Genomic DNA, 25,887 nt, shown 5'->3' with positions numbered 1-25,887 from the left:
TGGAAGCATGGAGTCTGAACCATTGTTTCGTTTATTTGTTTAATCACTAGGTCATGTCCAACTCTTTGTGACCCTGTGGACTGCAGCACGCCAGGCTTCCCTGTCCTCTGCCATCTCCTGCAGTTTGCTCAGACTCATGTCCTTAGAGTCGGTGATGCCATCCAACCATCTCGTCCTCAGTCATTCCCTTCTCCTCCTGCCTTCCATCTTTCCCAGCATCAGGGTCTTTTCCAGTGAGTTGGCTCTTTGCGTCAGGTGGCCAAAGTATTGAAGCGTCAACTTCAGCATCGGTCCTTCCAATGAATACTCAGGGTTGATTTTCTTTAGGAGTGACTGTTTGGACCACCAGGGAAGTCCTGAGAGTCTTAGAATGGTGATGGCCGTCACTCATCCTGGGTCCTAATTCCTGTGTTGGTTTGATCTCTTTCAGGTTAGTCTCAATGATTCCCACAATCAGATGGTGGTCCACTGGGCCGGCGAGAAGAGCAACGTCATCGTGGCCTTGGCCCGGGACAGCCTGGCACTGGCGAAGCCCAAGAGCAGTGACGTGAGTATTGTTGTTGCTCTGGCGGTCCCTCTAAGGTGCCAGGGCACCTGTTTCTCCTCCACTGGGGTTATTATCATGCCAGGCAAAATATCGAGTAATTGAGGAATCGGGAAAATCGTATATAACCCTTACTTGCTGAACACAGGGTGCTGCACTCAGGGTTGCAGTGAGACCCATGTGATATGTGGTGACTTTTGTGCAGTGGTAGAGTGTGCTCGGGGGCTTCCCACGTGGCTCAGCAGTAAGAGTCTGCCTGCCCATGCAGGAGACCTGGGTTTGATCCCTTGGTGGGGAAGATCTCCTGGAGAAGGAGATGCAACCACTTCAGTATTCTTGCCTGGAGAATCCTATACACGGAGGAGCCTGGGGGCTACAGTCCATGGGGTCACAAAGAGTCAAATATGACTTAGCAACTAAACAACAACAACAGCAAGGGTGTGATCTGGATCATGCCTCTGCTCAGCAGAATGCCAGAAGTGTGTTCCTGGGCAAAGCTGCCCATCGGCAACCGAGCCCAATGGAATCGAATTGGTCTTTCCTTGTGCTGATTTCTGCTAACTTGTTACAGTTGGGCGAGTCCTTCAATCTGAATTGCTCATCCTCTTAATTTCCGCAGTTGGCTCTTTACGATGTTTAATTGTCTAGATGCTTTGAAGACTTTAGGCCAAGGATCACACACTCAAAGACCTGTGATAGGGGCCTCGTAGGTAAGGGTCAGGGGTGAAGCTGCCCCCAGGCTTACACCACCCGTTACCTCTGAGAGGAAGAAGGATCTCTCCCGTTATTCTTGAAGTCTACAGCCTTCTGGGACGTTATTTTGTTCTCCCACTTTTTAGAGAGATGCAGGTTCAAGAAACAGTCTCCTGTATTGATTTGAACATGGTGCGTGGTGATGGATGCTTGCTTCTTGGTCTCAGTTTATGAGAGACTCTGGAAAGTGGGAGGGACTTTGAGCTTCTGGGTGTTATTATCAGCTCTCAGCTCTGGTTGCCATGTGGCTGGATCTGATTTTTCGAGAGAAATTCAGAGGTGAGGTTGTTTTTTTTTTTTTTCAGAGGTGGGGATTTTTACGAGAAACTGCTGAGTCTTAGAAGTTGGCAGCTGACGGATAGTTTTTATAAACCCTGTGTGGGCCAAGTAAAACATATATGAGGACCAGAGTGAGCCCTTGGGTCCCCAGTGTGTAGCCCCTGCTCCAGACACCCCTGCCCCCCGTACCACTTGTGGGGAAGAGAAACAGGGCCTGCCTCAGGTCAGGGTCTGACATGGTCACAGGGTGAGGCTGTGGACAGAAAAGCCCACTGTGGAGCTTGGTCACTCTGCACTCGGGCCAGAGAAAAACCCCTGAAGAGTTTGCTAGCCCTGCCCCATCAGCCCAGTGGACATGTTTGTAATACTGGGGCCTGGATTTGGTCTCTGAGGGGCCCCTCGCTCTGTGTCCATCATCTGGGTTTGATGTGCTCCAGGGTCGGGGACCAGAGGTGCCCCAGGGACTGTTTTCTGGTGAGTAAAATAGGGGCAGCCACAGATGGAGAGGGCAGACGAAGGCCTGGCCATAACGATGTGTAACTTGGCTCAGGGTGGGTGTCCAGCAGTGGTAGTGGGAAACCACTGCAGCTGACAGCTGGCCTGGGTGCAGGGATGTGGGGCAGGGCTGAGCTTGTTCGGGGCTGTGAGGTTGGCCCAGTTATAGATTCGAGCAGGGTTGGCAAGCACAGACGGCAGGGTGTCGATGACAGCTGGCCTGAGAGAGTTTTAGCCCACTGTGTTCAGCACTGTCACCGTCTAGCAGCATCTCTTTTAAGCACAGGCGGCAGCTCTCTGCCCTACTGTGTTGAGAAATCCTCCTTAGGGTATTTAAGAATTCTTTGTCCAGATGGTATTTCTAAGACAGGTAAAGACCTATCTTTCCACTGTTTTGCTGGACAAACAGGAGCCCAGAGGCATTCAGTGATTTGCATGGGGTCCCTTGGCATGTGTGTGGGAGGGTTGGAGCTACGACCTGATCATGTACTCAGTGTGTGAGAATGTAATATAGCCAGGGTGACCAGCATTGGCTTTAGCGCTGAAAGACCTACATCCTGGGACCCTCCTCAGTCATGGATGAACCAGGAAGAATGGTCACCCTACATACATTGACAGTCTATCCAAACCTAATGGAGAAGGAAATGTCAACCCACTCAGTGTCCTTGCCTGGGAAATCCCACCGACAGAGGGAGCCTCAAGGGCTACAGTCCATGGCGTTGCAAAAAAGTTGGACACGACTTAGTGTCAACAACATCCGAACCTATGTCTCCCTCTGCCTAAGTATTTGGGTGATTCTTACTAAGGACTGATGGAACTTTTGAAACAAGAACCTATTCTGGAATGAAGTATATGCCAAGATTAAGTGGGAAGGAAACTTCATGCTTGGAGATAGTAAATCAGGATGGCAGAGATTTCTCTCATCAGTATATCAGCTGCGTTAAAGAACTGGCAGATGAAACTGAGGTGGTCTGATGTGAAAAGCTAATTCAAAAATAAATTCTGACTCAGAGGCAGGAGTAGGTGGTGCCAGAGTAGTAACAATCTAAATTTTCTCTGAAGACTGGAAGCATGGTTTCCAGGGCCCCATCAGCATCCAGAGGGTAAAGGAATACAGATCAGGAGCTGTGCGCGTGTTGGAGAATGGCCAACTCATACATATTCAGTGTATAAACAAGGGATGACCTGGAAGTTGGAATCCCAGAAGATTTGCTTTTAAGCAGGAAAAAACAAAAATAATAACCTGGTGAACTTGTGGCCAGTGATTTTGTGAAGCACGGCTCCTACAGGACCCTTCTTTTTCTGTGTTAAGTCTGGAGATGAAAGAAAACCGAAAGTGTTGTTTTTCTTGATTGTCCCTGCCTCTCATTTCTGCATTTTTCTGACCTATTTTATCAAATACCCACCAGTTGCCACATAATTTGACCAAAGAAGTTTCCAGAGATATTGTCCACTAGAAGATCGGAATCACCCAGTGCAGGCATCAGGAATGGTGGGGATCACTGCCCTTGTACCCAGAGTTGTGGGCGTTGCAGTTGCTGCCTCTGGGGACTGGCCGGGGAGCAGGGCCTTCACTTGCCAACAGTGCAGAACTTGGTAGCCTATGGGAGCCGGTGTCTAGCTGAGCCCCAGCTCTGAGAACTGAGCGCGTGGGTTTGAATCCTGGCTCTACCATTCATCAGCTGTCTGACCTTCAGCCAAACCCTTCACTTCCCCTTGGTTTTCTCATCCATCAATGAGAAATCTTGTGATTTCATCCTTGTGACATCTTGCTCCCCAAAGGGTGGTATGCTGATCGGCAGCATGGGGATTTTCTGGAGGGTGCTTGGAAATGCAGAATCTCAGTTCTCACCCTGGGACTTCCTGAATCTGAGGTTTGCATTTTGACCTGTGTCCTGAGGGGTGATTTGTAGGCATGTTTGAGAAGCACTGGTGTCAAGCACTTAGAATGTCACCAGACATGGAGATGTTTTCTGGATGTTTTAACCCTTCTTCCCCTCCTCTTCCCTTTTCCGCTCTTCTCCTCCTCCTCCTTATTATATAGTTTTGATGTACAGGAGAAATAATTTAAAAATGTTCACCTCAAAGGACCATCTTTATAGGTAAGACTCATTTAACTAGCAACTTCTGGCAGTTTAGAAACTAGTTATGGAATTGAGAGATACAGACTACTATATATGAAATAAAAAAGCCACAAAGGTATAGTGTCCAGTGCACGGAAATGTAGCCATTATTTTGTAATAACTTTACATGGAATATAATCTATAAAAATATGGAATCACTATGTTGTCCACCTGAAACTAATATAATACTGTAGCTCAACTATACTTCAATTGGAAAAGAAAAAACACCTCCTTGCTTTAATTCTTAGGGAATTATGTCCTCTCAAAGCCAGAGAGGATGGATTAGGGCAGAAACCTGTGTCTGGATGCAAAACAAACTGCAAAGCACAAGGTGAGTGAGCCTCGGCAGTTTGCCCTACAACACCTGGAGCTCATTGTGGGCAGTGAGCCAGGCAGCAGCCTCGGTCTGCCACGAGGAAAAGACCCCCTGACCCAGAATGTACCAACGGGGGTGCAGTGTGGATGCTACAAGGCCATCAACCTGCTTGGTCTTCTTATCCGAACAACTGGCAGAGGTCCTTCCAGGGTCCTTCTCCTGGGAGGAAGGCAGATAGCTGTGCGTGGCCCCGAGCTTGCATTTGCCCTATTGATTCATTGATCAAATAGGAATGAGAATTGTGAGGACAGGATCAAAATACTGTGCTGGAATTGTTTAGCCTGGAGAAAGGAAGGTTGATGAGCAGTTTGAGAGCTGCAGGCATAGCAAGGACCCTCACGTTCCCAGTCGTAACTTCTGTTTAGTATAAGCCCAAAGCGATAGGGTGTGCTTACAGACAAGAATGTTAAGGAGGGGCTTTTTGGTCGGAGGGTGGTTGCCCCTCTACCACCAGTGAGAGGTGTGTTGGGGAATCCAGGGAAAGCCCTGTGTTCCGTTCAAGGTGGTGTTTCTGCCTCCATCCAGCATTCCTTCCACTGCCTGGGCTGTAGCTTTGGTGCTTTTCTTCCTGTTGAGCAGAGAGACAGAGGAGGATATTCACCCAGAAGGCTGACTTGTGAGCCTGGAAAGTCAGCGGGGCTTGGGCTGGGAGGAACCTGTCCTGGTTTTGTCACTTTCAAGCAGCTTGACCTTGGCCTCGTGGTTCATTTCTTGGAGTCTTAGATTCTGTTTTCTCTTATATAAGGAAGTAGTCATTCTCTTGGTCACTTAAGGATCCATTCATCTCACTCTTGTTCATTTACGGAGCACGTGTGTTTACTCATGCTGTGGTTTATAATGACGCTTATTTATTCCAGAAGTCTTCCCTGAGCACCTGCTATGTTCCAGGTCCATGGAGGGCAGGAAAGAGACTCATTCGACAGGGTTTTTAAAGATGCAGAGAGATGATGTATACAAAAGAGTGTGTCTGTGTGCATGCTCAGTGGCTTCAGGCGCGTCTGACTCTTTGCAACCGCATGAACTGTAGACTGTCAGGCTCCTGTGTGCATGGGATTCTCCAGGAATAATACGGGAGTGGGCTGCCATGCCCTCCTCCAGGCGATTTTCTTGACCCAGGGATCAAATCCGCGTCCCCTTTGTCTTTTGCATTGCAGGTGGATTCTTTACCCACTGAGCCACCTAGGAAGCTCATACAAAAGAGTATTGTTACTGAAAAATGCTGCCCTGATGTGAACTTATTATTACACTGGTGTCTCTGAGAAGGTGACTTGGAGTGGATTTTCCATTTAGGGGATGCTGGGGCTAGAAGTGGCCTGAGCTCCCTTTTGGAGAAGCCGTCAGTTTGCTCCATGTGACTTTGAGTGTCGGAAGAGACCCTTCTTTCTGTTCTCGGCCTGGAGGGTGGAAGTGAGAAAGCACCATTTTCTTCCAACCTCTCAGGTGATCTGTGAGCTCTCAAGCTGCTGGCTTTCAGAAGCTGTTTTTGCGGCAGCCCCTTACTGTGTGTTTAGTAGCTGGGATCATGTGCTGTATTTAAGCGTGTGTGTTTGTAACAGGGATTCTTCAGATACCGGCAGAGACTCTTTCTGTGCTCTTCCAACCTCGACATCTAATAAATATTAATGACCACGTGTGTGCTCAATTTTCTTTGCACAAACCTCGTGTTGTTCATTGTTTACGGGGGTCATTGTTCGTAAGCAGTGACATGTTCACATCCTCGTGGTGTGAAGGGCTATGTCTTTGTATGCCTGGTGTCTAGCATGGGACCTGGCTCATGTGAAGCCCTCGGAATGTGTTGCTGCTGAAGTCAACAGGATTCATCCCGAGGTCCCATTCCTTCCTGGGCCTCACCTGTCCTTTATCTGTAATGCTTTCCCCAGTTCTAAGTCAGTGTTGTTAGTATTATCTTCATCTGTCGGGCTCCTTTTTAACCCACTGATTATATTAATTTCACAGTGAATGGGGTAGGGAAGTCCAGGGTCCGAATATCTGACAGCTTCCATTTCTTCCATCCGTCTCTGGAGGTGGGACGGCCATCAGGTTTCTGGCTTTAGAGGCAGGCAGCCTGGGTCAGGATGCCGCACTGCCGCTTACTTCGTTACTTTGGCAAGTGACTCATCAGCCCCTGTTGCCCTGTCTGTAAGATGGTTTTAATAATTGCGGTTGCTGTGTAGGGTGGGGGCGAGAGCTCTCTGAGTTCATCATGCGAAGAGGGTGGCGCACAAGTTACCCTTCTGTTTCATACCTGTGGTTACCGTGGAGCCGGAAATGTGGAAGCAGCAGGGAAATAAATACCATTGGCACCTGCACAGACCTGGTTGTCATTCCTCTAAACTCAGAATCAGTCCCCTGCGTTACAGGGTCAGAAGACATGGGTGCTGGAGCAGGGTTCTGGGACCCTGTGTGCAGCCTCCATGCATGTTTAGTCACTTAGTACTGCCCTCTTTTTTTTTTTTTTTTTTGTATCTCTGGGGCTACTCTGAAAACCTAAGAGGGTTTTTTTTTTTTTTTTTAAACTCTTCTGGAATGCTGTAAGGACAAAACTTCCCAGCAGAGGGACGAGAATTAGATTACCTTTTGGGGACATTTCAACAGACAGCAAAACAAATTCTCAATCCCTTCCCCTCAGTCAACCACATTCTCCGGTCTGGGCCTCTGGATGTAATTTGTTAAAACACTCAGCCTGGCCGTGGTGAGGAGCTTATCATGGTTTCTGTCCACACGTCTCCCCTCCAGGGAATCATCGTGGCCTCAGAAAAGAGGCCACCAGCTCGGGGACAGACGCAGAGGTCGACTGCTTCTTCTCTGTGGGTTGTCTTCACGTCTGTGATTTCATGGTATTGGGGACCCGTCAGGACCCGCATGCAGAATGGCGGGGGCGTATTTGCAGGCGGAGACGGAGCCGCCCTCCTGCCGCATCTCTCGCTGACCCTTTTCTTCCTTCTCGCCTTCTCCTCCAGGTGTACGTGTCCTACGACTACGGAAGGTCATTCAAGAGAATCTCAGAGAAGCTGAACTTCGGCGAGGGGAACAGCAGCGAAGCTGTGATCGCCCAGTTCTACCACAGCCCTGCGGACAACAAGCGTGTAAGGATGTCACCCCCTGTGACTGTGTAGGGCTGGCTGGCTAGAGGCGGCTGGGAGACGGGGCTCTTGGGGCATCTTTGCAGCGTGGCTGCTGTCTGAGGGCTGTTTCTCTGCTCACCTGGGAGTCGGTGACAGAAAGTCACTTTCAGGGCGGGACTGTGCATAATCAAGCAAGCTGGGTTCCTGGCCAGGCAGGATTTCTAGACAAACAAAGGCAGGTTAAAGCACAGAAAATCTGCCAGCTGCCAAACAAATTGCCTGACTCATAAGTGGCAAAAACCCGGATCCACCGGGACTTGCACTGAGGTCTAATCTAGGTCTTCCAGGGCAGCTGCCAAAGTCTTGGTTTTATGGGCATCACTAGTGTGTGCACACACGTGTGTTTGTGTATGTGCACTGCCTTCCCTCCCACCTATACTGGGTCTAGAAAGGAAAACCAGGGCAGCTGATACTGCTGGCACTCCTGACTTGCTTTCCCAGCTGGCTGGCCCGGGGCTGTGGTCCTACAGTGGTAGCTGGGCAATTTGGTTTGGAGGAAGCCTTGACTTGAGATTGCTTTGGGCCCCAGGAAGGAAGAGGGGTCTGTGTGCAGGGGTCAGGCAGCCTTCTGGTTAGGTAGCTTTAGCTCGCAGACTTGTCTGTGGTTGCTTTCTTCCCCACTCTAGTGATCCCCACTCATTCCCAGGATACGGTGGATGGCTGCTTCAAAGGATGCTGAAAAACTAGCCCCTTAGCAGCAAAAGTGCAGGAGTGGGTAGCTGCTGCTTTTTGCTCATCCATGAAGGAAGGAGAGTGAGAAATCCACAGGGTCCTCTGACCAGGTCCCCTGCCCCCCTCCTCTACACACCCCCCACCTCCCCCTCAGCGCTGGCTTCTCAGGTTGCCTGTGGTCTGTGAGCAGGGACTGTATTCAAAATATTTAGCCACTGGAAGGGCACTGACCAATCAGAACAGACTGGATCTGAAGGGAGCTGGGTCCTGAAGGCCACCCTGCTGAGCCAGGCATTAACCTTTCAGTTGCTGGATTGTGGGCAGGTCCTGGGGAAGGGGCAAGGCCACTGGGACTTTAGACGGGGCCTCTCATGGGTTTAAATGGGCTGTTTACTAACAGAAGCAATTGTGTTTTTATTTAATTTCTTTTTTAAATTGAATTTTAGTCGATTTACAGTGTTTGTTGTGCCAGTCTTAACTGTACAGCAAGAAGCAATTGTATTTGTATTTTAATTATTTTATTTAAAAAATTGAAGTATAATTGATTTACAGTGTTGTGTTAATCTCTGCTGTACAGCAGGAAGCAATTTTTTTAAAAGATTTTTTTTGATATGGCTCATTTTTAAAGTCTTTGTTGAATTTGGTTGTAATATTGCTTCTGTTTTGTGTTTTTGGTTTCTTGGCTACGGGGCATGTGGGATCTTAACTCCCTGACCAGGGATCAGACCCACAACTTCTGCACTGGAAATACGGAGTCTTAACCACTGGACCTCCAAGGAAGTCATAGCAGTTTTTTTTTTTTTTTTAAACAACTTGAATAGTTATTACTGGTGCCCTCTAGTTGAGATCAGCCTTGCCTGCTGATCCTTGCGTTGCAGGCAGGTTCTTTACCATCTTAGCCACCCAGGGAAGCCCCCTGCATGATGATCTCAAAGCTGAGGGGCAGTTAGGACAGATGCCCTCTAACCTGACTCCAGGGTGGCAGAGCATCCTGGAGAAGAGCGCAGAAGGGTGTTGAAGGGAGTTGGCTCCCTGTGCCCTGCCCCACTGCACTGGGGCCAGGCAGGCCGGGGGTTGCGGATTCCCAGTACCTTGAGTGATTGAGGAGCCCTGCCCCAGGGTCCAGCTCTCTTCCCTGGCTGCATCTCCTGTGGATCCATCTGTGTGCCCCCCGCCTCACAAGAATCATACAACCCTTGGGATAGTTTCTTTGAGAGGTTGTATGTATCTAGTAGTTATTGCTATTATTATTATTATACATTATCCCAAAGTTGTTTTTGTTTAGTTACTAAGTCGTGTCTCTTTGTGACCTCATGGACTGTAGCCCACCAGGCTCCTCGGTCCACAGGATTTCCCAGGCAAGAGTACTGGAGCGGGTTGCCATTTCCTTCTCCAGGGGATCTTCCTGGACCAGGGATTGAACCTGTGTCTCCTGCACTGGCACGCGGATTCTTTACCACTGAACCACCAGGGAAGTGTTAGTGTGTATTCGTTGCTCAGTCGTGTTCGACTCCTTGTGACCCCATGGACGGTAGCCCACCAGGCTCCTCTGTCCATGGAACTCTCCAGGCAAGAAGACTGGAGTGGGTTGCCATTTCCTTCTCGAGGGGATTTTCCTGACCCAGGGATTGAACCCAGGTCTCCCACATTGTAGGCAGACTCTTTACCATCTGAGCCACCAGGGAAGCTGTGTCCCAAAATTAACTCTTGCTGCAGTCGTGGCCTTGAAGCTGCCTGGTTGTCCCCATAGCGTCTCTGTTTTCAGCCCCATCTCGTGCCCTCGTCACCTCAGCCACAGGGCACAGCTGTCTGTGAGCAGGCTTGTCTCCCTTCCTGCTTGTCTCAGGTTGTGGTGAGCAACCTGCTAAGTCCGCCCATCGGAAGAGTCAGATCACAGGAAAGATTGTGGGCTTGCGGGGTGGGGTGTCGGGGTTAGTGCAGGAAGAGGATCTGGGGCCTTTGGAGCAGAAGGAGCAGGGCAGGGCGCAGGGCCTTGGGGCGAGACAGGAGGAGAACCGGGGGATGGTTGCAGTGAAGGAGCTCCAGGGGCTGCGGGTGCGGTGCGAGCAGTGGGCCTGCGACCTCAGAGCTGTCCCCTGAAGGGCAGGGCTGCTCAGACTGCTGGGGCTGAGCCGGGGATGGTTTGGAGTTGGTGTGGAGGGCTGCCTCCTTGGAGGACTTGCTGACAGTTGGACTGTGGCCCGGAGCAGGCTCAGTGAGGTTAGGCGTGGGGTTCCTGATTGCCCAGGGGAGGCTGTTACCCCTCCTCAGACCTCTCAGGGAGGAAGTGACTCTAACTGTGCTGATGACTTCACTTACTGTTGCCTTTGTGCCTTGGAAGGCAGATCGCCCCCTCCAGACCTGCCCCTTCCTGAGAAACATCACCCAGGTCTAAGCGCTTTGCTCCCCCGACTCAACCCCTGAAAGGTGCTAGGTCCTGGCAAGTCACCTGTTCACAAATGTTTTCACTGTGGCTGCCACGGAGGGCAATTGAAACTGGTTGAAATGACTGTTAACAGCTGCTAGGAAAGGTCAAGATGTCACGAAAGGGAACACGAAAGTCTGGTGGGGGTGTGTGGCCTGCGGAAGGGGAAAGATGGTGTTGCTTTAGGCAAATGGAGTGGCTGGGGGGTCATGTGAGAGTTTGGGTCTATTTTCAAACCGGCCCGCCATCCTACTTCCTTCTTCGTGGTCCCATGTGCTGACGCCTGGACCAGCGTGCGGCTCTGACCACCTGGCAGTTCCACCAGCTTCTTGAGGAACCCGAGACCAGTCAGCAGTGGCCAGACGTGTCTGGGCTCTTTTAAGGTCACTGGACGTGCAGTCGGGTTTCTCAGCCTCCACTGATGCGAGAGCTGGTCCTGTCTTTATCCCAGAGGGTGGTCCTGGGGGAGAGTGTGAACCGTGCTGTCTCTTTCCCTTGGTTCCCACCTCCTGGGGGTATGTCCCTTCTTGCCTCCTCTGACTATGCTCTTGGTTTCTCCACTCAGAACCAGAGAGAGTCACTTATGCTGACGCAGAGATGAATTCTGTACTGTCTTTTGTTTTCTTTCTGAGGTCTTTGTATTTCAGGAGGAAATGTAGCTTTAAGCTAAAGGATGAAGCACCTCTGGAACATTAAGTGATTGCAGACAGACCAGGAGATGAGAATGCTCTTGAAGTTGCCCAGCTCAGGAAGCACTTACCAAGTAGGTCAGCTCTGCTGGCCAATCCATGGGGTCACCTGAGCAGACCTGAAAGCCAGGCAGTCCCACGACTGAAAGCAGAGTGGGACGTTCTGTGCACACATGATAAGGTCACTTCATAGTAGGAGGCACACGTGCCTAAGGGCAGAATGGAAGCTGCTGGTCACTAGAGCTGGGGATCGAGTGAGGTGGGACCAGAGACGTGAAGGCTTCACGGGTGCTCGGGATTAGGCCTGGAGCCTCAGAGATGGGCACAGTTTCTGTAGCTGGAGCAGGGCTGGTGGGAGCTCTTGGGGAGGAGAAGGGCGTGGGCAGAGGCTTCAGGATGCCAAATATGGTTTCCCTGCAGGTGGGGAGGGGAGAGTTTGCACTGAATGGCTTCGTGATGTCACTGGGGCCCCATCTGAAGAGGGAGCAGCTTGCCTTCTGCCTGGAGGACTGGAGGGAGCTGTGGAGTGGTCCGAGGTGGGGAGTTACTGTGAATACTATCTCTTCGGAACATGTGTCTGCCGACAGCTGCAGGATGATCTGGATGGGCAAGAGTAGAGAAGGATCAGCAAGGGATCCCATGACTAGCCTAGGCATGAAGTTGCCTAGTCATCCGACCAAACCGAGGATCACCCTCTAAGAGTCTCACTCCCTGCTGGTCCTGGAAGCCAGGAGGATGAATAAAACCCAGTGCTGACCCCGTTTCCTCGGAGTGCCTAGTAGGGCCGCAGGCCACACTAGGAGCCCTGGGAAGAGAAAGGAAGGCACTCATGGTGAAAAACATTTTAGAGGAAAGCATAAGAGGGTGGGCGACTGATTGAGAGGGAGGGCCAGAGGAAGGCAGTGGGAAAGAAGCCTCGTGTGCGTGCTGGGACTGCGCAAGGGGTCATGTGGACCGGACGTGGGATGTGTGGAGGGAGAAGTGGGTTTGGGGGGAAGGCGGCAAAGAATTTGGTGTTGGACAGAGTGGAGTATTTGGCACATCCGGATGGAGGTGCTGAGAAGGTGCAAGAAGGACCTGAAATAGACTCTTCCGGGAGATGTCAGGGTGGAGGTGGGGATTTGAGGGTCTCGGAAAGCATGCTTTTGGAGGCAGTGGCGGAAGCTTTGTGGGAGGATGAACCGTAAACCAAGGTTGTAGCCGAGGATGGAGGGAGTCAAGGAGGTCACCCAAGGGCAAGGAGCTGAAGAAGACAGGAGCTGGCGAGAGAGAAGCAGAGACAGATGGGCAGGGGTGGGGTGTGGAGCGTTGATGAGACAGTATCCAGAAGGCAAGAGGGTTTCCAGGGCAGCCTGAGGAGTGGAGTAAGAGAGGAGGCGCATCGCTGCCCCTAACAGTCCAGGCTGAGACCTATGGCTCAGTTTGGGAAGTCTGCCTTTTAAGAATATTTATTTATTTTTAATTGAAGGATAATTGCTTTACAGTTTTGTGTCGGTTTCTGCCATGCATCAACATGAATTAACCATGGGTATATGTGTATGTCCAGGCTTCCCCAGTGGCTCAGTGGTAAAGAAGCCGCCTGCAATGCAGGAGCCGCAGGTTTGATCCCTGGGTTGGGAAGATCCCCTGGAGGAGGGCACAGCAGCCCACTCCAGTGTTCTTGCCTGGAGAACCCCACAGACAGAGGAGCCTGGTGGGCTACAGTCGCGGAGAGTCGGAAGCGACTGAAGCGACTTAGCACACACGCACGAATACATATGTCCCCTCTCTCTCGAACCTCTCCCACCTCCCTTCCCATCCCACCCCTGTAGGTTGGTACAGAGCCTTGGTTTGAGCTCCCTGAGTCCTGCGGCAAATTCCCGTTGGCCGTCTGTTTTACGTATGGTAGCGTGAGAGAATCCCAGGGACAGAGGAGCCTGGTGGGCTGCTGTCTATGGGGACGCGCAGAGTCGGACACGACTGAAGCGACTTAGCAGCAGCAGCGTACCTGTTTCCATGCTGCCCTCTCCATTCATCTCACCTTCTTCTTCCACCCCACCTGTGTCCGGAAGTCTGTTCTCTATGTCTGTGTCTCCACTGCTGCCCTGACCGTAGGTCTACCGGTACCATCTTTCTAGATTCCATATATACGTGTTAGTATACGATGCTTGTTCTCTTTCTGAGGCCCTTCGCTCTGTATAACAGGCTCTAGGTTGTTGGAAGGAGAGTGGTGAGGATTGATGAACCAGCCGGACACTGATGTGTGTGCTGCTGCCCCCTAGTCGTCTCAGGGGGCTGACCGCTCTCAGCATCCGTGTCCTCCTTAGTAAGAGAGGAAATAACACTCTCATGGCCTGGAGGTGCTGTGGACACTCTGAGGGTGAAAGGAGGCAAGGTGTGCGAACGTTCAGCCCGCTTCCTGGTACAGACCCAGTGCCCTTGACAAACTGGAGCTGTTATGAACACCGTGACCGGGCGTGTGACTGCCAGGTCTTCAGATGTGAAACTGCAAGCAGGCTTCTGATGGGTGCTTCTGGAGAAAACTTTTGAAACTGAGAGAACACTCCCTCCCCCAGTAACCAAGATGGTTTCAGAGCAGGAAGATGGGCTATGTCATTTCTAGCAGGGGGCGGACACTTCTATACCCCAAATTATGATGGTCCTTTTAGGGTCATCATTGTTTTTTATCACTGTGCTTTTGGTGCGGATAGTTTCTGCTCTCACAGCGTTTATTATCCTTTAGAGTGAGATTTAATTAGGCTTCTTCAGAGTCTGGAGTTTGACATTAGATGCTGTGGAGGAAACAACACATAAAACAGACGCCCGGGGAGTTTTCAGTCTGGATGTGGGGAGCAAGTGGGAGGGAACAGGAGCAGGAACCTATGGCAGCCACGTGCAGACAAGCGTGGCGTGTTCCTGCAGGCTGGGGCTCTGAGTGCTGAAAGGGTTCTGAGCTGAAGCGGGGTCTGGAGCAGGTGGGCTCCATTAGGGAACGAGTCCTTGGCCTGATTCCCGTGCATCGTTGATTTCTGGGACGTCGCTGGCTGGCTGGCCGGTGGCGGCGGCGCTGGGTCCCTCGGCTCTAGGTTTGGTTCACGCTGTGCTCCTGAGAGCGGGGCCGCCCTCCAGCCATGTGTGTGTGTGTGTGTGTGTGTGTGCGTGCGCACGCACGCACACGCAGGCCCAGCCACCTTCCGGGGCGGCCAGCCTCATTCCCTGACGTTCCCCTCGGGCCCTCAAGACTGTCATCATGCCAGTGCTGTGTTTCCCCTCTTCTTTGGTTCTCCAGGTCAAACTGCCCTGGCCACGGCGTGTTCCTTCCCTGTGGGCGTTTTGCCTGCACTATGAGGCCTAAATCTTCAATGGAGTTACGTCCTGTTCCCCAAACCGCAGCTCATCTGTGGCCTGTGCTGTCTCAGGACTCTGTCCTGGGTTTCTCAGTTACTCTCATTTCCCCTTGAACTGGAGCTGGCTGTGGGCATGGCTCTCTCCCACATCAGGCTGGAAGGTGCTTAAGAGGAAGCATCATCTGTTTTCTCTGGGGTACCTCCGGCATCTGGTCCGTGGGGAATATTCGGGGCACATTTCTTCAGTGGAATTGCTTTGGTCCTTTCCCCTAGAGAACTCTTTAGGCTGGCAGTCCCTTTCCAGCCAGACATGTTCAGAGTCGCTCACCCATGTGGGAGCAAAATAAGCTGAGCCCCTGCTCGCCCACTGGTCCCCAGGGTGGGTCTGCCGGCCCGAGTGCAGCTGAGTCCTCAGAGCTGCCCTGTCACCTGGCACCAAGGCATGACGGGGAAGCTCAGCTTCCTGGGTGGGCGTGATGTCGGGTATCCTTCTGGAAAGGCCTGTCAGAGTATGCACGGATGGTGAGCAGGCCGGTCCACGTGTAGCCAGTCTGGATAGCAACCCTCTGACCAAGACTGGTGACCCCGCTGAAGAGTGAGAAAGGCCGAGTCGGTGGAAAGAAAGGATGGAAAGGCTTGATTAGCTTTGTTACCTGGATAAACAGGAGCACCGTCTGGGTTCACTTTGGCCTGTTCACACCCTTCCTTTGCCAAGCCTTGTGTTGTGTACACCAGAGTCTCTTCACTGGCAGCAGATGGCAAGAAAGCCACATTCAAGGGCACCACCCTGGCCCTTGCTTGCATGGGGACTCAAACTGGGTTGAGGAGGGGGCATCAGGGGCCTGGCCAGGCCTGCTCTGAGCCCCTCTCCTTTCCTCGCAGTACATTTTCACAGATGCTTATGCTCAGTACCTCTGGACCACGTTCGACTTCTGCAACACCATCCAAGGCTTCTCTATCCCATTCCGGGCAGCCGACCTCCTCCTGCACAGCAAGGCCTCCAACCTTCTCCTGGGCTTTGACAGGTCTCACCCCAACAAGCAGGTAAGAGAGCTTCGGGAATACAGTCAGGTAGTGCTTCCAGAGGTTTCTATTCTGCCCGGGTGGTTCGCCTGTCCTTTGGGTGACCTGTGCAGCTACCATTTCACTTCCCACGGCTACAGAAAAATATATACCCCTGGAGCTCTTGGTCTGCGTCCCGGCCAGGGAGTGACACCCCCCAGTGGCCCTGTTAGTTATACATCAGGCCCTTCTCACTGCTCGGGCACGTCTCTTAGTCCTGGGCGTAGATTGGGGCTCTGGAATTGGATCAGAGAGCTAGGTAGAGAAGGCTGATGGCAGTTCTGCTGGGACCTCTCGTTGAATTTCTGTTCTGTCTTTCCCATCCTCGGCCTTCAGCATACTGCGCATGCCTGTCATTTAGTTGATGTTGTTGTTGTTTAGTTGCTAAATTTGTCTGACCCTTTTCCAGCCCCCTGGACTATAGCCCGCCAGGGTTCTTTGTCCAGACAATAATACTGAAGTGGGTTGCCATTTCCTTTTCCAGCCGTTCTTCCTGGATCAGGGATTGAACCCATGTCTCCTGCATTGCAGGCAGAGTCTTTACCACTGAGCTGCCAGGGAAACACTTATTTGATGTTACCATTAACTTAAATATTCTCCCTGTGTGTGTGTGGGCACACACATATGCGTGTAATATAAACGTGTGCATTTTCCTCCTTCAAGCAAGTTTGAAGGAAAGGTGAGAGATGAGAAGAGAGCCCAGGTAAGTTTCTGTCTCAAGGTTGAAACTTGCCATGTCAAGAGTATTGATCTGGCATAATTCTATGAAACCTGTCAGTCCTGTGGGATTGGGTTCACAGTGAGTTTCAAATGGCTGTGCTCAGAGGAACCTTGGAACGATTCTGTTTGTTGGCAGGTTTTAACCAAAACATGACCTGTTTAATCTTCACTTGCCGTAGGAAGTAACCCACGTTTGGGCTGGGCTGGTTTGCCAGTATAGGTGGATGATTGTTCTTTTCGGCCTCCTGTTTCTCACTCCCTGGTCCCCAGGACCACAAGAACCCTCAGTTTTTGTCTTTGGAAGTCGAGGGGCTTTTGCAGAGATTGGCAAGTCAATTTCTCCTGGCCACACCTTGTGTATTCAGGTGATTCCCTTTGGTGCTCTGATTCTGCACTGAGCCAAAGTCCTTTCCATTCGGCTCTCATCGTTGTGGCCTGCATGGGTTTTTAAAGACACTGTTTCTCAGATGAGAAGTACTTAGTTTAATCTTTTTTGCTTTAACCGCCACTTGAGGATCTGAAGTAACATGTAGGATTGGCCAAAAAGTTCATTCAGGTTTTTCTGTAAGCTGGCACCAAAAACCCAAATGAACTTTTTGGCCAAGCCAGTATAATTTCTGATAATCTATAAAAGGAGGAGAAGCCACGTTTGTTTTTCCTTCCTTCCGATACGAAGGCATTGAGACCTTAGTGACTATGGAGAAGAGCACAGAGGTGATCTATCCTGTCCTCCCCACCCTTGCTGGCACGTGGGTAACCGAGCTGGCCAAGGTGATCTTGCCTGTCTTCTCAGGTGGCATATTGTGAAGGGTGGGGTTTCCATGGTGTGTGCTGGCCAGGCCATTCAGGGATCATATGTTGTGTCTCTTGCATCCTGACCACTTGTCGCTTTGGTCTTTGCAGCTATGGAAATCAGATGACTTTGGCCAGACTTGGATCATGATTCAGGAACATGTGAAGTCTGTTTCTTGGTAAGTCATGCCATCTAAAAAATTAGAATTATATAGTTTCTTTGCTTCAGCTTCTCGCTCCTCCATGCGGGGCGAATCTGCCCTTCTCCAAACAAGGTGAAGTGTCTGGTTCAGGAAATACACATTCCAGGCCCAAGAATTAGAACTGCAAGTGTAACAGGCTCACCATGGGGGTGAGGAAGGAACGTAACTTGTGGGAGAAGTGACAGAACCTTTGCATTTTCCAGTCCATCAGGGTATCCAGGGGACTCTTGAAGCTCTTGCATGTATTATAATTTCTAAAATACCTTCATTTTTAGAGCATCATATCAGAAGTCGGGGTTTTTCTCTAAAACTCATTTGTTCATTCATAACATTTTTTGAATGTCTGCTGAATACAAAGCATGCCAGATGCTTTAGGGAGTAAGAAGCTGAATAATTGATAGATATAGTTATTAAGGAGATTGCAGTTTAGGAGAAAAGGAAAGACATTTTGTGCATATTAACACACATCATGAAAGAAACACAAAGTCCCACAGACACAGCACAAGAAGCCAGAGGTGGGTCATCGTCCTTCCAGATGGACCATAGACAGCTCCACAGAGCAGGTTATTGTTGATCCAAGATGTGCACACCAGGTAGGGCATGGCTGTGCAGGACAGGAATTCCAGACGGGATCAGAATGGCTCATAGCAGAGATGAGGCACTGTGGTGCTTGGGCAGAGAACTCTGAATCTTATCCTTGGACAGTGTATTCGGCGAAGTTCAGAAAACGATGTTGGTATCAGAACCTGCAGGGCTTGATAAAGGAATTTGGACTGAATTCTGAAAGCAGTGGGGAGCCTTTGTCAATTTTTGAGAAGGAAAGTGAAATTAACATGACTACCCTTTAAGAAGCACAGTTTTTTCTGGTTTTAGTCACTTCTAATCTTTTACTATTACCGAGATGGTGTATATAATCTTTTTTTTTTTTAAAGGTTTTTTTTTTTGTGTTTGTTTTGTTGTTTTTGATTTTTTTTTGGCCGTGCTATGCAGCCTGTGGGATCATAGCTCCCTGGCTGGGAACTGAACCTGCCCCCTTGGCAGTGAAAGCATGGAGTCTTAACCAGTAGACCGCCCTATATAGGGAGCTCCCTGTAGTCTTCAGTTTGTGCATATGCAGACGAATGTGTAGAATAGATTCCCAGGAGTGGACTTGGAGGGTCTGTGAGGAAAGTCAAGCCATTCACACCTGGTAAACTTGTTACCTCTTGATCTTCGCTGCCCCTAATCGGCTCCACTCGTATGGTCTTCTCCATTTCCCCTTTTCACTTTCTAGGTGCTCAGGTCAAAAACTAAGTCGTCCCGGATTCTCTGTTGTTTCCTGCTTCACGTTCAGTCCATCAGGAAAGCCTGTTGGCTCTGCCTTCAGTATACATGCAAGATCCGCTCCCCAGCTACTGCTTTACTTCAAACCACTGCTGTCCCTCACTGGTCATCCAGCTGGACTTCCTGCTGCTGCTTTTGTCCTTCTAACATTCTCAGAGCATGGCCACGTTAGAAACAGGTCAGATCAGGGGACTTCCCTAGTGGTCCAGTGGTTAAGGACTCATCTTGCAACATAGGGGAAGTGGGTTCCATCCCTGGTTGGGAAACTAAGATCCCACATGCTGTGGGACAACTAAGCCCGCACACTCTGGAGCCTGCATGCTGCAACTAGAGAGTCCATGTGCTGCAAAGAAAGATCCTATCCTGGATCCTGCATGCTGCAGCTAAGACCTGATGCAGTCAAATACATACATACATACACATTAAAAAAGAACCAGGTCAGATCATGTTCTTCTGCTTTGAACGCTTCGCTGTGTCTCGTTTCTCTCAGATGAAATGCCAGCTCCAGTCCTACCACGGGGTTTCTGCACTTGCCGTTTTCCTCTGCCTGGAAAGCTTTTACTGAAGACACACTTGCTCCTCTACCTCATTCAGGTCTTCTCAAATGACTAACCTTCTAGATGGGGGTCTTTCCTAAGTATCGTATTAAAATTGCAACTGTGCCCCTCTCAGTCCCAGTCTGCCATAGCCTGATCTGTTCTTTTCTAGCGTAGCACTCATCACGTCTTAATACACTCTTATTATGCTTGTTATTTGTCTTTCTTCAATAGAATAAAAGTTCCAACAGGGCATGGACTTCTGTCAGCTTTGCACTGATATATCCCAGGTGAATGGATCATTGAGATTGTAACTTTGCCAAATTTCCTATAGAAAGCATCAGAATGTTCACTCATTCTCAACAACATAGAATTGTGCCTTTTTCCACAGTCAGTCTTTTAGTGTCAGTTTAATTTTAATATGCATTTTTCTTTCTTTTTAAAATTTTTTTTGTCTTTTGGCCACACCATGTGGCATGTGGAATCTAGATCCACTATTGGAATTGAACCCACATACCCTACATTGGAAGCACAAAATCCTAACCGCTGGACTGCCAGGCAAGTCCCTGCATTTTTCTTTTCATGCATGAGTTTGAACATCTTTTAACTAAGTCAGGGTCGCTTTTACTTCTTTTTGGGGACATGTCTGTTCATGCCCTTAGCCCTTTTTCTATTGGATTGTTCATCTCTTTATTATTGATTTCTAGGAGCTCTTTATATATTTGAGATTGGTCCTTTGTGATATGAGATAGGTTTTATGGATGTGTTCATTTGTATTTCCCAGTTTATCCTTTTTCTCTTACATGTAGTTTTATCCTCTTTACATGTTGTCACCCATGAGATATGGATCCTGTCTGCATCTTTTTGTTGTCACTTTGAAGAGGAATGTCAGTGAGTTCTTATTTCTTCCTTAGTAATTAAGGACAATAAAGAAGGACAGAGCAGAGAGGGTCCTTAGAGCTGAGTATCTTCAGTGGACTTCCTTGTTACAGAAGGCAGCTGTTTCTGACTTTTTCATTATTTTCCTTGGGCAGTGGTTGTAGAATCAGTGAAATTATAACCACAATCTCATCCAAGTACAGCCTTTATCCAAGGAATACCATTAAAACTTTTTTTTTGCTTTCTTTGAACTTTAAAGGGACAAATTGCTCTATTTTCAGTTTAGAGAATCATATATTAAGAGGGCAAACCAGCAGGATTATTAAACAGAAAAACTTCACATCTGGGAATTTGTGTTGTACCTTCTGCGTCTGTGCAGACATGCAGATAGTTATCTTAGGGGAAAGGGCTGGCCTGGCTTATTGTAGATAATTACGTGTCTGGAGTCAGGAAATTTCAGGCTGTTTGGGGGGATTTTCGCCTAGGACTCGCCGTAATAGGTGAGCGCGTAAGCTAACCTCTCAGAGAATAATGGCACCCTTTGTTTCACAATGCTTGGCAGCCTAGGAGCAGCAGCAGTGAGGAAAAACCAGTGATTCATGTTATCCAGAGCTGGAGATTGGCAGGATGGAACAGAGGATGAGCCATGGGGGCGGGTTCCCGAGATGGCCCCCTGCAGCATCCCAGAAGGGCTATGAGGCGGGGGAGGCCAGGCAAGGACCAATGACTGTGCCAGACACAGAGCAAGGCTTGGAATTTCCAAATGAGGGGAGAGAGAACAGTAAGTCCAGGTCAGTGAGCCTGGAAAGTGGGAGGCCAGTGATTTCCAAGGACAAGAATTTGTAGGGGGAGCAGCTCTCCGAAATGGGAGGTTCAGATGTGAAATACGAAAGAGAATTGGTATGAAAGTCACAGCTCTTTCCATCCCTAGCTGTTGGCTGCTGGTCTTGGTTATGAAAGTATAGTAGGCATGAGCTCTGCCTCAAGATATCTGAATAAAGGTCCCTTCCTCTCTGCCTTTTTAAAAATATCCTGTGTGTTGTAATTTGCATATCCTCTAGGGTAGAGGAAGTACTTTAATCAGTACTTCTAATTGTGGAAAGAGAACATGTCCTCCCCCACCCCAATCCCACTGTGCACACAGAGCATCTTTTGATGAACATGAGTTTCTCATGTTGATACAGGCTGGTTTCTCTAGTGTCCAACCAAGACCCCAAATTGTAGGGCCAAAGGGAAGTCTTACCCCCTGCCCCACGATGGGAAAAAAGGCTGTTTGTTTTTGTTTTCGTCTCTCTCTTCCTCACTCCTTTCTTTTCTTTTCCTTCCCTCCTTGCCTTGGAACTTGCTCTTTTTTTTCCCCCTTGATACGCAGAATCTTTTAGTTGCGGCATGCAAACTCTTGGTTGTGGCACGTGGGATCTAGTTCTCTGACCAGGGCTCGAACCTGGGTCCCCACCCCGGACCCCCACACTGGGAGCACGGAGTCTTAGTCACTGGACCACCAGGGAAGTCCCGGAAACTTGCTTTTGACAATGCATCTTTGAAGGAATTTGTCATTGCCTTCATTATCCCGAGAGCCGTCGAGTCCTTCTGCTTCTGTTTGGGCACCACTGCATCCTCGTGTGCCCCTCTCTTCCAGTTGTCTTCAGCTGTTTTGCCCACTTGCTGAAAGGTCCTCCTGGCTTCCATGTTTCTTGTGTGTGTCAGGTAACTCGGGCAGGTTGGCTGTCCTCCCAGGCTGCCCTTGGGGGCCTTCTTTGGGGGCACACCAGTGCAGAGATTCTTCTCTGAAGTAGTTTGATATGATCACTCTACGGTTTTCAGTTTGGAAGAGCTTCTGTATCATGTCCATGGATCCTTGCAGCAAAGATCTATGCAGCTAGGAACTTGGTAGGATCAAAAGAAGTATAAGACTTGGCCTTTGAAGGAATATGTACTCTGTCTAGGAAGCTCAGACAGAAACATTATGGTGGACAGTGTAATACAGTGGGAGAGAAATGAGACTGTGCGTAAAGTGAGGCGTTTGATCCCCAAATCTGCTTAATCTAGGTGTCTACCTTTGTTTGAAACTCATAAAAAAGACTTGGAATTGAGTGCTACAGAGATGCATTGTTAGTTTTGGGAGAAGGGAAAAGGGCATGAGGGCGGGCTTCCTGGAAGAAGGGGACTTGCACTTGGCCTCAGAAGATGAGTAGGATTTGGGCGTGCAGATCAGTGTCTATGCGGAGGGCATGTGGGCAGAGGGGGATGGTGTGGCGGAAGCACAGAGGGAGGGGTGAGCCCTACGTTACTGAAGATCAGCGTGTGCGAGAAAGAGTTTGTGAAGGAGCCTCGTGGGAGGTGAACCTGCGCTGATCGGATGAACGCTGGCTGCACAGATTCGTGACAACGGCGTGGGACAGACAGGAAGGGCAGCGTCTGTTAGAAGGTGGGGGGCGGGTCACCGGTTCCTCCTGTGGTTTCCTCTAGAGCTGTTCCACTGAGGACATAGCATCCTGGGGACAAACGTTCCTTCATTCCTCTGCGGTTCACAGCTTGAGGCCAGAAGCTTGGTGACAGCCTCATGCAAGCAGTTCGTTGTTCACTGGCTCTGAAACACTTCCTTTCACTTTTCCTTCTGTTCCCTTCACTCCAGCACAGCCCAGGCTTGCCTGGAGCGAAACGCAGGCTGCCTTGTGAACAACCACCCAGCAGAAGATACTGTGCACAAGTGGCAGTTTCTTCCCCTATTTCCCGAGCCAAGGAGCCACCAAAGGGCCGGGTTTGTGGCACAGAGAGCCGCAAACACTTGCAGCTGCCACCACAGTGGCCCCGAGTCCTCACTGATGGTCTGCATGGCAGGACCTCCATGCCTCAGCGTGGAGATGATGACAAGCACTTTGTTTTTTCTTCCAGGGGAATCGATCCCTACGACAAGCCAAACACCATCTACGTGGAACGGCATGAACCCTCTGGCTATTCCACAGTTTTCCGAAGCACAGACTTCTTCCAGTCTCGGGAGAACCTGGAGGTGATCCTGGAGGAAGTGAGGGACTTCCAGCTGCGGGACAAGTACATGTTTGCCACCAAGGTGGTGGTGAGTTGAAAGCATTAAGGATTCAGCTGCTTTTGTGTTTCCTTTCTGAGGCTGGGCATTCTGGGATCAGGCTGGGAGAGGGGTTCATACAAGCAGAGATGTGGGGGTGGGGGTTGATTGTAGATGCTGGACATAGATGGACTTTCCCAAGGGGCCCGGAAGGTTCTGAAAGGTCAAGGGGTGGGAACACTTATATAACCACTCAGAGGGTCTCTGGGTGCTAGGAATTTGGTCTTTTCCTGGTCTGGGCATCCTTGACAAACACACATTTCTTTGAAATCCCAATGGAAGAAGACAGAAAGGAGGGATGAGGCTAAGTGGCTTTTTTCTTTAATCCTACTACTGAATTCTCTTCAACTCAGGCCGATTTCTTTGGGAGGTTTGAACACATGTTCATCTACATGGCTAATAGAATGTGTAGTTATTGGCTAGTGGGAGTTAATGCTCTAAGAAAAGTAGTAATTAAGCTTCCAGCTGTCAGTAAGTAGCTTAACTCTAAGCCTTTGGGAAAATCTTCTCCTTGATTTTATATGTTGAAGCCACATGCTGAAATGGAGGGCTTGCTCATTCAAAACCACAGTTGATTATTTAACGGGACTTGCCTTGCAGCTGTATCAAGTTGCAACCATACTTCCCCTTGAGTAAAGGAAAAAGCCAGGCCTGGCCAAGAGTCAGTTGGGCTGCTCTAGCTGGAGGGAGGTGAGCTCGCTTTCCTAATGCGTTTTGCGGCTGGTGCCTGCTTGACCTCGGGCTCTGACAGTCTCCCCTGTGCCTGGGAGGTTACTCTTTTTGCTGTTAAACCTTAAGGGCTAAAACCAGATGTCATGTTTTCCTTCAGGTTCTCACTTATTTATATGATTGGTAGCTGGCCAAGCAGAAGCAGGTCAGTCCCCTTGGTAGGTTCTAGGGTGGAGAGAGGATCTCCCCTAAAAGGAAAGCAGGGAGTGAGGTTGAAATCGGGAGAGAAGAGGCGAGAGGCTGAAGGCCAGAGGGGTTCCCCCTTACACACCTTGAACAAGGTTTTTTAAAACCACTAAACTATGGCAGATTTTCTTCTGACAGGCCGTTTGCCTTGAGACACTCCTGGATCATTTGCTTTCTGCCTTGCCTGTCTCTTTTACGCACACATACATGTGCGCACATACACAGAGCGGCCCAGGAGCACAAGCATCCTTGAGTTGCTTGGGGCTGGGATGTGCTGGGAACGTGGAGGTGAGAGGTCAGGCCTGAGGACTGATACCTCCAGTTGTATGGTGCCTCATAGGTCTTTTTTGTTTTAGTTTCTTGGGCATGTGCCTTCTGTGATTTTAATTTCTTAATTTTAAGGCCCAAGGACTGATTCTCAGATTTCTTTTACAGACGGAGTCGAGTGGGGCTGAGGTAGAGCATTATCTTGCATTCCTTTATCCCTATTATTTCTAGATCTCACACCCAAGAATAAGATATATCCCATTTGGGGCTTTCTGTACTCTTCTTTCTGACCTCAAAGCCGTCTGTTTTGCAGACATAGCTGCTTTGCTGAGTGCTGATGGTGATTACCGTTTCTGGCCAGTGGTAGGATCAGGGGCCATGTCTGTCTGAGCCGCACTGGTACGGTACCCAGTATTTTGCACAATGCTTGATATATAACATATGTACAATAGAGTTGAATGAATCTTGGCCTAATGTAGAAAGATTAGGCTACTGGGCTTTTTTACTGGGAGCATGGGATGGGGTTGGGGGACATTAACTTATTGGTTCTTTTATTATAACTCTCCCCTCTTGTGTGTGGCTTATTGATTTACCTGGTATTGGTGGCAAAATTGTAGTTGTGTTGACTTCTTCCCTTAGCACACAGACGGACCACCAGATTCCAAGGTCAGTGGTGTTAGCTGGAGGTTCCAGATGAGACGAGCTAGGCTACCACCTGGAAGTGTTGTCTTAGGATCACCTGTGGCAGCATCAGCAAGGGCCCTGGTTAAAAATGCAGATGGCCTGGCCCCCATGCATATTCTCCCCCTGCCCACCCTCCTGAGAATCCCTGGGGTGCCCAAGAATCTCTAAAATTTGAGACATTCTTCCCTGAAGCCTTGTATATGCAGGAGCTTTTGGCAGTAATTATATCATCAAAGGGACATTTCTCAGTGGATAGGTTGAGAGAAGAGATGCCACTGGCAGTGGATGACAAAATAGGTATTTTTCTGCTTAATATATTCGAGTCTTAAGCCATAAGGATATATGACATCGGCCCTAGTTGGATCACTCTATCAGTAGGCATGTTGGGGTCTGCACCTCCACCTTCTTATCCGGGGTGTTCCCAGCACTGTAGGTGCTGGATTTGGGGAATTCCAAACGCCTTTAATGTTTGTTGTCGTTCAGTCCAGCTCTTTGTGACCCCTTGGACGGCAACACGCCAGGCTGCCCTGTCCTTCACTGTTGCCCGGAGTTTTCTCAAACTCATGTCCATTGAGTCGGTGATGCCACCCAACAGTCTTGTCCTCTGTCATCCC

The 25,887-nt window shown here is 49.6% G+C and overlaps 1 protein-coding gene across 2 annotated transcripts in view; it reads left to right on the top strand.

The window, feature by feature from the left end:
* The window catches only part of SORL1 (sortilin related receptor 1), a 166,365-nt gene that overhangs the window by 17,240 nt on the left and 123,238 nt on the right, over positions 1 to 25,887 (top strand). For both annotated transcript variants that reach the window (XM_018059638.1, XM_018059640.1), the window contains exons 2-6: positions 431 to 547; positions 7,531 to 7,656; positions 15,690 to 15,851; positions 17,493 to 17,560; positions 23,218 to 23,398. In XM_018059638.1, coding sequence (XP_017915127.1) covers positions 431 to 547; positions 7,531 to 7,656; positions 15,690 to 15,851; positions 17,493 to 17,560; positions 23,218 to 23,398 — 654 coding nt within the window. The remainder of the gene's footprint in view (positions 1 to 430; positions 548 to 7,530; positions 7,657 to 15,689; positions 15,852 to 17,492; positions 17,561 to 23,217; positions 23,399 to 25,887) is intronic.

The sequence above is a fragment of the Capra hircus genome, chromosome 15 (assembly GCF_001704415.2).
Source record: "Capra hircus breed San Clemente chromosome 15, ASM170441v1, whole genome shotgun sequence".
Lineage (NCBI taxonomy): Eukaryota > Metazoa > Chordata > Mammalia > Artiodactyla > Bovidae > Capra > Capra hircus.
The sequence above is the reverse complement of the archived record's forward strand: the minus strand, read 5'-3'. Positions and strand labels throughout refer to the sequence as shown.